Source organism: Pelmatolapia mariae, linkage group LG15 (genome assembly GCF_036321145.2).
Source record: "Pelmatolapia mariae isolate MD_Pm_ZW linkage group LG15, Pm_UMD_F_2, whole genome shotgun sequence".
Classification (NCBI taxonomy): domain Eukaryota; kingdom Metazoa; phylum Chordata; class Actinopteri; order Cichliformes; family Cichlidae; genus Pelmatolapia; species Pelmatolapia mariae.
In genome coordinates, this window is record NC_086240.1 from 12,661,323 (window position 1) to 12,674,298 (window position 12,976).

The window sequence follows — 12,976 nt, forward strand, 5'->3', positions numbered from 1 at the left end:
GATACAGTCTTTGGTAACATAAACTAAAGAAGTCACTGTAATTTTTTTTAATGAAATTGCATTGTAGACTCAGATTACCAAATCACGTTAAGTACAATGACAATGCTGTAGTCAAAAGTACTAATCAAGCTGTACGCCATTAGCTCCGGGCAGGTCGCTTAAGGCCAAAAACCTGTTCAGCTTGAACTCAAAGTCAATCAGGCGTTCACTGGGAGGCCTGTAGTTCCCCTTCATTACAGTGCTCAGGTAGGGGATGAGCATGCAGTTCTCTTCAAATGAGGCCAGCTTCTTTTTGTACATCTGGCGAATGGAGTCTGTACTCTTGTGGTTGAAAGCTATAACAATGTAAAATTGGAATTATTACTTAAGTAGGAAAAAACACATGAACAAGTTCAGTGCTGGAAGCATATAACAAGTCTTAAAAGGTGAATGAGATACGCTGTCCATAGTAAACTTTGATAGGAAAACATTTCAGAATGAGATAAAGCAGCACATAAAATCTTTACTTTAAACTTAATCATCCTAATATTTCTCATAATATATTAAATAAAGGTTTAAATATAATGTTCCTACCTTTCAAATACAAGGCCACATAACTGAGAGCTGATCTCTTTAAACTGAGATAAGGATGCTTTGGTTTGAGACACCCGGCAGCTGTCATTGCCTTGATCACTGCTTCTGCCACACCCTAAAAAATACAGTGTGGTTGATGGATGTACTTTTAAAAATCTCAGCAGACAGGACGATACTGCAATATTTTCCATGTGTGACATAGTGTCTGACCTGCTCCAGGTAGCCCAGCGTTGGAAGGGAGGTGAGGTGTACAGGCTCAGAAAGGGGAGGAACTTTAATGGGCATCTTTTGGGCCCAGTAGGTTTCAGGAGTCCTTAAATAAATAATTTCACATTTCAGCGAATAGACCAAAGGTTTACACACCACCCACTGTCTTTATGAGTGTAGCTCAAAGTAGTTTGTAAAAAAGTGAAGTGAAAAAAAGAAAACATTAAAAAAAAGGCACACATTTTTCAACTATACAAAGAAAAAACACCTCATGAACTTGTCCCGTTTCTCCTCGGTCTCAAAAATATAGATTTGTTCTCTGTATTCCACAGCATATTCCATCTTTCCTCGAACCAGAGCTTCGTACCTAAGGACAAATAAGACTTCCATGTGAAAAAAATGTCACATAAGACATATTCAATATTTCTGACATACTGTGATGGAATAAAGTATTTAGATTTTAAATGCTACAAAAAAGAGAAGATCCTTAGGATCTTATTTATGTCTATCTGACACCACAATCAGTCAGTTTTCAAGTTGTAACTTGAAGAGAATCACAAAGAAATATTTTTGCCAACTTTCTTTTTTTCTTTTTAGCATTTTGAAGCATATTTCTCAGTGACACAGTGGATAATGTACCTCTGCTTTCCATCCAGGTAAGTAACAGGACAGAAGCCCTTCATCTCAACTTGCTGTGGAAACCTGTTCTTCACCTGTATCTCAGTCAGCTTCCTTGGCAGGAGGTGGGGTTTTGGGAGGGTGTGCGGGCAGCCAGGTGTGACAAATTGATCAGGAGTAGACAGGAACATCTGTGATTGAGAGAGCAAGATAACAAGTTACAGTTACAGTTTTTGGGTTTGAATACCTTCCCATACTCATTTGGGCATTTACCTATGAATCTTGCAATTAATTTATAGGGGAACTTCCAAGAAACTGACCTCTAAATGGTTTTCATCACACATCTTGAAATAATGTCCCCTGTACTCAGCCGCATGAGTCAATGCTGCAGTTTCTGAGATGTCCACCAGGTGGTAATGTAGGGCCATGCAGACAGGGCAGTACTGGCCAAACTCTCCAAGTCGGCAGTCAAACTCCTTGGGTGTGATGCACAGCTTGTTGATGCAGGCTGCTTGCCCTGGTTAAATCATCATGTGTGGAGTTAGGAGGTCCAACATGTAGGCGCATGTAAAACATTTAGCCCATGAGTTTGACAGCAAGTTGAGATGATTTCTGGTGAAATAAACCAGCTTAAACTTTTCTAGAACTTACCCCTCTGTATCCTGTCCAGGTATGTTTGAATATATTTCATGCTGGTGCTGACCTCTTTTATCATTCTGTCCCAGATCCACCATTTGCTCTTGAGGCCATTGAGAAGCAAGCAGTTTTGATATTGTTGTTGGAAGTGATGCCTCACATGCACCACCTCCTTCTTGTAGCAGGAATTACGAATGTGTAGGATCTCAGAGCTATCGTGCATCAAGTGAGGCCTAAAGTGTAAGAACAAAGGAAATATGAGAAAATTATAATTTTTGCAATTATAATCAGCTGCCAGACCTACAATCTGTCATTATATTTATAAGTTCTGTGTTCTCTGACTTGTTGGGCTTCATCTTGTCTGCAAGACCTCTCTTCAGCACCTCCACTATGTCCAGCTCTAGCTCAGCTACTATCATGGGGATGATGCTCTGAGACCCCATCAATTCTGCCTGCTTAAGGGTCATTGGAAACCCATCAAGCACATATCTGAAATACCAGAAATATTATAATATATCAGATACACACGCAACCAACAAAAATAGAGTAAATTATACAGTCTTTACTTAAAAAACCAAAATCCATGGCAGAGATTAAGTTCGGATCTTACCTAGCGTTGAGTTTTGCTAAGTATTAACACATACATGTGATAAACCCTTTGTCTTACCCTTGCGTGCTACAGACTGAGTTCATCAATGCCACCTCCAGACACTGAATGGCCAGTTCATCAGGCACAACAAGGCCCTGTAAGAGATACTCTTTCATCTGAATAGCCAGATCAGTGTTCCCCTGAGTGTCAAGCACCATACGCATAACGCTACCAATGGACAGCCGAGCCAAGCCATATTTCTGAGAAAAAATTTGCGCCACTGAGGAAGCAGAAATACAAAAATGAAAATAAAATAAATGAACATAGTAAATAATGTAATAAAGTTCATTTTTAACTATCTTGTATCTTACTGGTGGTCTTTCCAGATTTTGGAGGTCCAGTGACTGCTATTTTAATAGGAAGTGACGGGGTGGGCTTGGGCTGCCGTAGGTACTTTAAGGGGTTGAGCATAAATGTGTTACAGTTCTCCTTAGATGCAAAGAAGTAGATATACTGATGGAACAGCAGGGGGTATGTCGTGTTGAAAGGCCACTTCAGAGGCTGGATCAAGTCTCTTTCTTTGTATAGCTACAGGTTAAGGATGAAAAAAATGTTAAAGTATACTTTATGCAGGACATTTTACACATTTTTTTCTGTCAACATTTCAGCATAAAACAAAGGAGTAATTATATTAAAACATTCCTTGGAACTATTGGAAGCACAACTGATGCTCCTAAACCCTGCCTACCTTGATGGGGTCCAGGAAGCCAAAGGCACTGAAGAACTTAAAAGAGGAGAGCAGCAGTTTGCATGCCAGGCTGTAAGGGATGGGGTGGCATTTTTGGAAGAGTGACTCCCTGTTGGTCAACAAAGGTTTGACTTTCTTGAGCAGCTGACACTGAACAATGTGGAGTTTGCGAGACGTATTGATGACCATTCTGGGTATATTGTGTTCACCTAGGAGTTCCTAACAATAGAACAACATATAGCACCATATATAAGATCCAACTAGTTTTATTGTAAAATACAAATATTTTAAAGTAAAGTCTTGTTGTGAATATGAAATACAAGTAGAACTGATCAGGGCTCATTTTTGTTTTGTGTATATGTACCATCACAGAACTAAGGTTGGTCTCTTGTGTCACAAAACGCTCTTTTATTCCTATCTCCAGCCTGTTAGTAGCTAGTTCCTCAGTCTCCTCATTCTCGATGTCTTCCTCATCCTCTTCTGCAGGAAATTCCTCCTCCAGCAGGGCCTCTATCATCTCCTCTATGTCTGCAGTTTCATGCTCTTCATCATCTTTTGTGCCATCTTGAAAACTGAGCTGTTTTGTTAGCAAATACAGAAAGAAAGAAGACGTTGAAATCTTATGCAGATGTGATAATTTGGGTATGATAAATGTGCTTACCTCTTTTTTAGTTGCCTTTAAATCTTGCTCTGCCATGAGTTCAGCTTTTCTCTTAGAAATATCCTCCTCCTGAATTACAAAATTACCATGAATATTTCAGATCCAAGAAATTAATTAATCCTAATTTGTCAAGACAGACAGCAAGACTAATGTTTCCTGGCAGAAAAATAACACAGTTACTAAAACTGGGACCTAAGTATCACTTATTTTTTTACCCGGTTTATTTTACGCAGGTCATGAAGGAGTTTCAGCTGTGCTTCACGTTTGTTTTGACGCTCACGCCAAATCTCCAGGTACTGTGGCAACAGACGACTCTGAACATCCTCAACATCCACTTCCATCATTACCACAACGTCAGGGAAAAACTTTTGCTCAAACATGTACTGCACCTCATTCGGATCAATAGGAAAGCCCTCCAAAATAAAACCTGTAGACCTAGAACATAGATGATCTTAAGTTAAAGAACAATATCTCTTGTAAGGTGACCAAAACTCTCAAAGAGACCTTGATGGGAAGTTACCGATCTAAAGTTCATTATGTATAAAGCTACTCCAGCAAATTTACATTTAGAAAAAGCTAAAAACTAGATTTTTACCCTAAGCGAACTTTTTTTTTTACGCGGTTTGCTCCGAAAAAGACAGCAAATAGGCAGAAAACAAGAAGAGGCAGGAAGCATCCAGTTTTGTAATAGCTACTTGTATGGTTCATGTTTCCAGTATGGTGCAATAGTCATGTCCAGAATCTTTGGATTCAGAGGATCTCCATCAGATAGGTAGGCTTTGATGGCCACTTCATCCTCAGTCAGTTCTTCTTGCTAAAGTCACAGAAAAGCACATACACAGAAATTCAAAACCTGAAATGAAATATCATAACAAACTGTGCTAGAATGAAATTGTACTGAAGCTGACCTCCGTCTCATTCATGCTATCATAGGGATCCTCTGACTCCTTCTCGTCCTCCGCCCTGGCTTCCATTATTTTGGCATCCAAGTCTTCAGAACCATCTTGTAAGAGCACTAACTCATCAGCATCAGGTATGCGCATCTTGGTCTTGGCCATTATGAGCATTTGGAGCTGCTCTCTGAACTGGATATGGAAGAGCCCAAGCTGCTGTGCAAGCCACTTCCCATTAGTCGTCTTGCCTGAGCCTCCGCTGCCGAGCAAAAAGATCCGCAGAGCAGGAGGCTTGGATGGAAAAAAATGACAAAGAGCCTGTGAGGAAACTTTTATTCAAAACTACAGCATATGACTTTCTCTTTTCATGTTAAGGTTATACCTTGAGAGGTTCAGTGTGTGCAACAAATTGATCAGAATTTTGAAGAAATGATTCCCTGGCTTCTAAGCTGGAGAAGTAGTAGGTCTTCTCACGATACTTAGCTGCAATTTCATCAGTACAGGGCCGCAGGACATTATGGTCTTTTAAGACAACAGGGCAGAAATGCTGGGTGTCACCTAAGAATCTGTTGGTCGTGGTGTCTCCCTGCATTCATTAAGAAGATAAGATAGACATACTTTCAAAGGATTGCTTGCCTTACTAATATTTGTCAACAAAGCAGTAAGATCTCTGTTTTCTTTCTACAATTTTAAATAGCACTGTAAACATGTGGATATTAAAGTGGAAAGACTCCTTAGTTTACTGACTTCATCTCCTTCCCCTGGGGAATAATCATCATCACTGCCTTCCTCTGCTCTCTCCAGCTGAGCTAAGGCATCTATATCTTCTGCGTCTTTTTCCATGTCCTCCTCAGATAACTCCCAGGACACATACTGAAAGGGTTCTGAAGATCACACATGAGAGCTAAAGATTAGATTGGAACTTTTTAGCAGAATATCACATGATATATCATTCATTAGTTCACTGTTTCTTTATTCCAATCCATTACCAGTAAAATAACATAATATTTATCTCAGTATTTCAGTATTTTTTGTGTGTGTGTCTGGCACAAATTTGTTAAGGCAACAGTGATTTGGTCTGCATAGCTTTACACTCACTGTCCATCTGCTGGATCATCTCTTGAAGCAGGTTCTCTGGGCTTTTCCTGCCAATCTCCAGGGTACAGTGGGTTACCGTTAAACCAGACTGCATTTTCTCCCATTCACCCACAAACTGTCGTAACTGCAGTTTATACTCGTTCATCTCGGGGCCATCTGCATAGCCCAACTCTGAATCATCATGTGCTACCACTGCTGCTTGGACCACACAAAAGAGAGTGTGAATGAGAGTCAGAGAAAGAATGCTAATGATACTTCAGTGGTGCTCACAAACAGTATATATACAACGTATAAATTAGTTAGCACATTCAAAAATGTATCTGTGATTTTGATGAAAATTGGAGTTTTTATTGTGCAGCATAGCCATTTCAGCGCAGGTCCAAATTCAGAGAGCCATGAGAGTCAAACCCCAAGAAATCCTGACAATGACTGACTGACCTGAATATGCACCTTATACTAGTTTCTCTCTTTAGTCAATTTGCATTTTTGATCTGAGAAAAACAAAACAAAACAAAACAGCGTGTTCTTGTTGTAACTTTACCTTCTTTTTGTACTGTGTTAGGATTTGCAGGGCTGGTGGTGTTCAATTCCTTAGGAGCTTCTGAAAACAAAAAGAATGTAATAAAAATTATATTGATTGAATGGTATATGTTTAAGGGTGGTATATAAAAAAACAAAACCAGCACCATGAGTTTCTCCCATAACTGTCTTCATACTTGATTGGTCCTCTGATTCTTGCTCCTTTTGGCTTCTAAAATGGAGAGAATTAAGGCACAAAAACAAAAGTTGCAACAAAAATCTAACTCAGAAACATACAAAGAAAAAAAATCACAACATCATTTAATGTGCACTTACGAGAGCTCTATCGCCTGAGACTGTTCATCCTCTAACTTCTTCTTTACAGTGTTCTTTACACTTTCTTTATTCATCTCATAAAGTCTCCTCAAAACTGCTCAATGAAAAATGTATTAATGGAAATGTAAAAAGCACCAAAGTGTACACGTAAACACTGAAGGGCATTTCAAACCAAATTGTTGCAAATTATAAATGCAAATTTATATGTTTAATCTTTTCTATTTGTGCCTCATACCCTGGTGTCCATCGCTGTCTGTGAGACAGAAGAAGACCTCTGGCAGGAGTCCAGCTTGCTGTAAGGCATCCATCTGGGAAAGGTTCTTGGGAAAGTTGTCAAGCACCCACCCAGTCTTGCCCTCCACCTCTTCAATCTATAACATCAAACTTTTTATCAGGTAAGTTATATTTACTTTATGTATGTGACTGTCTAGGTGTCGTGTCCCTGTATGCGTGATTTAGTGTTGGGTGTTGTGCAATGTAAGTCAATGATTTTATACAAATAAAAAAAAAATCTAACAATGCCAGACAAAGTTGCAGAAAAATCCTGTTGTGTGTCATTAATCATTCAAATATATGAACGTGTATGCATGCTAACTGCTTACGACTGAGAAGTCGGTGTAAATCTCCCACCTGGGTTTAGATCTTTAACGTACCTCTTTTATACGCTTCTCTAGTATCTCAGCATACAAGCCAAAATAAGTAGTACTTGATTGCTTTGCTTGCTGCACAGCACTGAGTACCATGGCTTGCACCAGTGGATGATTCTCTGTCACTTAAAAAAAGCAGAACAAATAAGATCCTCTTTCATACAAATATACTGTTGTTCAGTATGCTTCAAAATATTAGAACAACACAACACAACAACCAGAATATTGTTTAATTATGTCCTAATTTGTTAAACCATGAAACTGAAAGAGGGTGCACTTTCTTTTTCACATATCTATGATACATATGGTTTATAAGAAAGTATTTTAACATCTTACCTTCTATAGAGCTGGTTTCATCTGATGAAATAAAATATTAGGACATTGATTCTGTGTATGACATTATCAGTCACTTGTTCAGCAATAGGTACAAATATTGCTTTATACTGTATTTTATCATACAGTTTGTTGGAGGACTATTACACACACATATATATAGAAGCTACACTCTTAATAGTATATAGTGCTTAGACTAGTTATTATGCCATGATACATGGCATTACTGTTATTGCAAAAAACATATATCACTGTCAGTCACAGTTTATCAGATGTAGTTCTACATGTGATTATAGAAAAAAAATACCAACAAAGCTCAGCTTACCTGAATTTTGTCCATCTGCCTTCATCTTCATTTTGATTTTGTCTATAGCAGCCTGTGTTGTCTCCTCTTTAATTTTATTAATCCTCTCCTCTTTAGCCCTGACCAAAACTGGCTGCAACATTTCCTCCATGTCAATTACCGCTGCGTCATAGTGCTGAGCTAGAAGTTTACATAAGGTGGTCTTTCCTGCAAGGGAAGGCCCAATGATTGAAACTTTGCAGGGTAACCTGGGCATTGGAGGTAACAGGTAAGGGCGAGGGTTTGTGACAAATTTATGGTGTGCCTCTGCTGACGAAAGGATGTACAGTTTGTCCTGGAATCTGTACAATGAATGAGAGTTGTTTAACATTTTCACATAGCTACTCAATAGAATCCTCATCTGGAAACAGTTTTTAAAAGACTGCTCACCCCACACTAAATTCTGGCTTGCCAGGAATGACCTTGCCCTCTTTCAAAGCAACAGGGCAAGTTCTGCCCCAGCGGCTCCTTCTCCACCTAAAGCCAGGGACCATAATCCTGTAAGAGGACATAATTCTCAGTAGGTCCTCCTGAAAAAGAGATGGTTTCAATATTAAAGCAAGTCCAGTCTTAATTCTTAGGATCAGGATTATTGGGATAGTTGTAGTACATATGTTATTCAAAATACAAGTATTTTGTACATGTTCCCATTCACTGATTGTGTTTTGAAATAAAATGTGAAGACTTCCAGACCGTGCTAACGTCTTCTGGCATTTCCTCATCCTCAGTCTGGTGGAGGAGGACTGGAACGGGGACGCGATTTATAGCCAAAGTTTCGAGACGCGACATAACAGACTAGAAGTACAAAATGTCCAAACACACACCTTACAGAGACAGCACTTCTGGAAAACACCAATACTATTTGTTGAAGTTTTTTTTTTGTCTTTACCAAGTGCCACTCTTCTGTTGAATTATTTCCATCCAACTCCAAAAGGTAGAGAGGGTTGTGGTTTGCAATATAGTCCTGAAAAAATATCAATTAATATACTTTTCATTCTGTGTTTTTATTTTGTAATTTATTCTTTTAATAACAATACATATTAATACAGTCTATAGTTTGTCTCTAGTTAAATTTCAAAAGCCCTTAAGTACTGCCTTTTGAGTCAAAATAATCTGGGATGTTCACTGCCTTATGATATAAACATACTGGTTAAGCAAAAACAGCATCTCCCAAGTAAATTCAAATACAAGGTTTAAAGGAATTATGAATTTTTATTCAAGATTTTTTTTTAAATAACACAACAAACTAAATTTTTGGTGTGTCAGTAGCAGGTGGCTTTAATGACAGGTCTAGGTCTGGGCAACTCACCTCCAGTGGTCTAAGCATGTTATCCTTGTACATGTTAATTCGAACAAAAGCATTTTTAGCCAAATACTCTGGTGTCCACACCATTTTGCCATTGGTATCCTTTGAGAGTTCCTCTTCCTAAGAAAAAAAAATTACTAGTATGGAACTCAAAGCTTGGCAGTGTTTTCTTTGCTATTATAACAACTGATCACCTGGGGAATAAAAGGTTAGCTAAAATAAAAACAGCCCCCTAAAAATGAAAAACTGAAATTCAAACATGTACGAAACTAGGAAGGTGCTAAAAATATTAATCGTCTAAGAATTACTGGATAAAATCCTGATTAGCATTCAACACCTTTAAATCTTACAGTTAAGACTGAAACTTGATCAATAGCCTTATTGCACTAGGCAATAAATACAAAGGTAAACATGGCAAAGCTTATAATATTTATGCTCCTATACCAAGACATGAGTACAACTGCTTCTGGGTATTGCTTCTGGTACTTTAGGCTAGTTTGCTCAGCGCTATCATGACAGCAAGGATTGCAAGTCCTATACCTGCAGACTGACGTCATTTTCTATTATTTACTCAAGAAATGCAGTGGCTCTGTCATTCAAATCTGACCAGCTGGGATTGGGGAGGCAGAGGATTTTGAAGGCAGTGATTTCTGTCAGTTTGTTTTGGTTGATACGGTGAAATAAGAGGAAAAGCAGCACAACAGCAGTCATTGGATTATATTTCTTACAAGCAACAAAACAAAAGGAGGGGGGAGAACTGACAGAGCTATGATTATGCATATTACATGATCAAGTGACAACACTTATTTTCCATTAAGTAATACCTGCTCCTCCACATCCTCCGCATCCTCTGCATCCTGTTCCTTGCTCTTCTTCTCCTTGTTGTACACCTCTTCGCGCTGCCACTGATCCCTGTTGTAAAACTGCCCTGTCTCTGGGTCCTGCTTCAGACCAGATAGCCTCTGGACAAGGTCCTTGTCTGGACACTGGTGAAAAGTAAAAGTATTTAATTTATAATCAATTCAGTAAAATCCTGACAGATCTTTTTCATAAATGAACTTAAAGAGATATTAAATTAAAAAATTACGGCATTAAAGTATGCAAAACAAAAAAAACTCAAATGCAATGGACAACTCCAAATAGAGAATGACAGTAACCTTGATGTTAATGATAAAATCAGGCGTTAGCTTGAGGTTTTTGATCAGTTCAATCTGCTCATTAATCTTCAGATGCTCTTCTGACATGAACGGCAGGCAGCTCAGTACATAACCTGTATCAAAAACATGTGAATTACAAAACAGTGCAGAGCTTATCATATTGCTTATCGTCTAACATATCAGTCATCTTATTTTCATCTGCAAAGAACATTTGGTGACTGAAAAGTTTGTTTTGCATGCATAGCCATAATTAAATGATGTCTTATTTATTACCATAGTGCTCCACATCTGGCGAGTTAAGCCTGGCAAGAATCAGCTTCAGCACCACATCCTCTGGTACACTTCTTCCCTCAGATAAGATGTCCAAAAGCTAAATTCAACAGAATGCAACTCAGAGTTTCTAATGGCTATAAAAGCATAAAGAAAACACATCATAGGAACAAAGGGCTTCCTTTCAAATGATACAGAAAATTTTACTTACCTCCAGGCCCTCTTTTGTTTCATTTTTTATGTGTGTGTTGAGAAGATTGGTATCTGAAAGATGTGAAAATTCATCTACATACACATCTCGAATTGGTAAAAAGATTTTTTTATGAAGGCATAAAAGGTTACTCACCATCAATAAGGACACACCTCCAGGACTCTGCAATTTTTTTGGCCAAGGTGGATTTGCCAACACCCTGCCAAGAAGTTAATATAGAGGAACTGAAGCATTAGAAAAAAATATTTGGTAGTGTTTGGGTATGCACTTGTTGAGCTTCGGTGTAGACTCTGCATGATGTTTGTGATTGTGGAGTCCAGCTTAAGACATGGACATTTCTATAGTAGTTGTGTCCAGGAATTTTAAGTATAGCCTAAACACTTTACCCTTGATGATCTACTAAACGTCATAATGTGTTTTATAACTGCATGGCATTCATGGTCTTTCCTCTTTGTTTATATATACATATCTGATTCATTGACAGATAGGACTGTGCATACTGTCTTTTGGACAGTATGGACAGCAAACACAACTACAACGGTATATACGTAACCTAGCTAAATTTCACTTTATATTCACTTATATATATATATATATATATATATATATATATATATATATATATATATATATATATATATTCACTTTATATATAGATTACCGGTCTTCCAACGATGATAAAGCAGGTGGGCTTAGCAAGAAGTCTCTCTCTTTCGGCTTCATCTTCAATTAAGTTGTCTACTAAAGTAGCCATTCAAACTTTGTGAACACAGAAATTATAAAAGTCAAAGAATCATTCAAGCAATCAGTTTTATAGCTTGAATGTGTAGTTTACATAATCTGACAAATATGTAAAATATTATTATTATCATATTTTACTTCAATGTTACTTACAGTTACCTTTGCGAGTGTCTGTATTTTTCTTTTATCTGCTAATACCCTTTTTAGAGCAGTTATTCACTAGCGTTACAATAACCTAGCTCTCCAGATACGGTTACCATGACAACTTGCAAACTAAAGGGCTGGCTGAAGGTTTCTTAATACCTAGTTAATGCTACCTTTAGAGTTTGAGGGTTGGCATAGCGTTTATAAATTAATTAATTGAATTATTTATTTATCATACTCAAGAGCAGTTATAAACGTTTAAAGCCGCTGCAAACTCAAATGCAAAGACAGTAAACCAATGTATCAATCGCATTTTTAGTCCTTCGAGCTTTTTGACTTTGCGAGGCACCGTACGACCCGACAAGCGAAGTCATTCATGACAGTCACCTGACTAAAACAAATTCAACTCCAACATGCTAACGGGATACACTGGGCAGAGTACAGATGCATTTTAACTGTTGTTAAGTGAAGCGTTTAAAGTATTTGTTGTGACTGCATGGGGAGATGTATATTGTCATCAATGAAGACCATTTGTGGTTAATCATACAAGCTAAGTGGATGAATGGTGAGTGATGTTAGCTAGGAAGTACTGAGGGGAAAAAAAGTCAGCTATATACATGAACACATTTGTTAAATATGCTGGCTCGTCATTTTGTGTCTTATAATGTGAAGAAATGAATGTTGTTGTTTTCACTTTCGCTTTGTAGCTCCTCTGTAGCCTCTTCCAGACTGTGACTGTTGAAAAATTCAAGAATAGAAAATGCCTCAATCAGCGGCTATCATCGGTGGGATCCAGCGACTGGTTCTGTACGAGACCAGAGCAGTAAGTCTACATAAGCCCTTAATGTCACCATTTCTTCATAAAGTCCACTTCACCTGGCAGTTTACATCTACACGCGATGACAGTTCTTTAAACTGCGCTGTTCCTCCATTTTGCTACGCTTCT

General features: G+C 38.1%; 2 protein-coding genes across 4 annotated transcripts in view; one reads left to right on the plus strand and one right to left on the minus strand.

Moving 5' to 3' along the window:
• Positions 1 to 120: 120 nt before the first annotated feature.
• On the minus strand, positions 121 to 11,899 carry ak9 (adenylate kinase 9). Its single transcript, XM_063496093.1, has 36 exons — positions 11,807 to 11,899; positions 11,281 to 11,344; positions 11,146 to 11,198; positions 10,938 to 11,034; positions 10,665 to 10,777; positions 10,332 to 10,493; positions 9,511 to 9,621; positions 9,091 to 9,165; positions 8,895 to 8,996; positions 8,592 to 8,731; positions 8,184 to 8,503; positions 7,862 to 7,882; positions 7,532 to 7,644; positions 7,114 to 7,249; positions 6,879 to 6,972; positions 6,710 to 6,774; positions 6,565 to 6,624; positions 6,024 to 6,221; positions 5,673 to 5,809; positions 5,308 to 5,511; positions 4,941 to 5,216; positions 4,728 to 4,846; positions 4,248 to 4,467; positions 4,033 to 4,101; positions 3,736 to 3,948; positions 3,372 to 3,590; positions 2,995 to 3,211; positions 2,702 to 2,903; positions 2,377 to 2,523; positions 2,050 to 2,267; positions 1,719 to 1,915; positions 1,420 to 1,589; positions 1,049 to 1,147; positions 784 to 886; positions 574 to 688; positions 121 to 335 (listed from the first exon to the last, which is right to left on the minus strand). The coding sequence occupies exons 1-36, from the start codon at positions 11,897 to 11,899 to the stop codon at positions 121 to 123; spliced, it is 5,157 nt and encodes a 1,718-aa protein (XP_063352163.1).
• A 509-nt stretch (positions 11,900 to 12,408) lies between these two features.
• The window catches only part of fig4a (FIG4 phosphoinositide 5-phosphatase a), a 62,811-nt gene continuing 62,243 nt past the window's right edge, over positions 12,409 to 12,976 (plus strand). For all 3 annotated transcript variants that reach the window (XM_063495178.1, XM_063495179.1, XM_063495180.1), the window contains exons 1-2: positions 12,409 to 12,595; positions 12,738 to 12,853. In XM_063495178.1, coding sequence (XP_063351248.1) covers positions 12,791 to 12,853 — 63 coding nt within the window. In that variant the 5' untranslated portion in view covers positions 12,409 to 12,595; positions 12,738 to 12,790. The remainder of the gene's footprint in view (positions 12,596 to 12,737; positions 12,854 to 12,976) is intronic.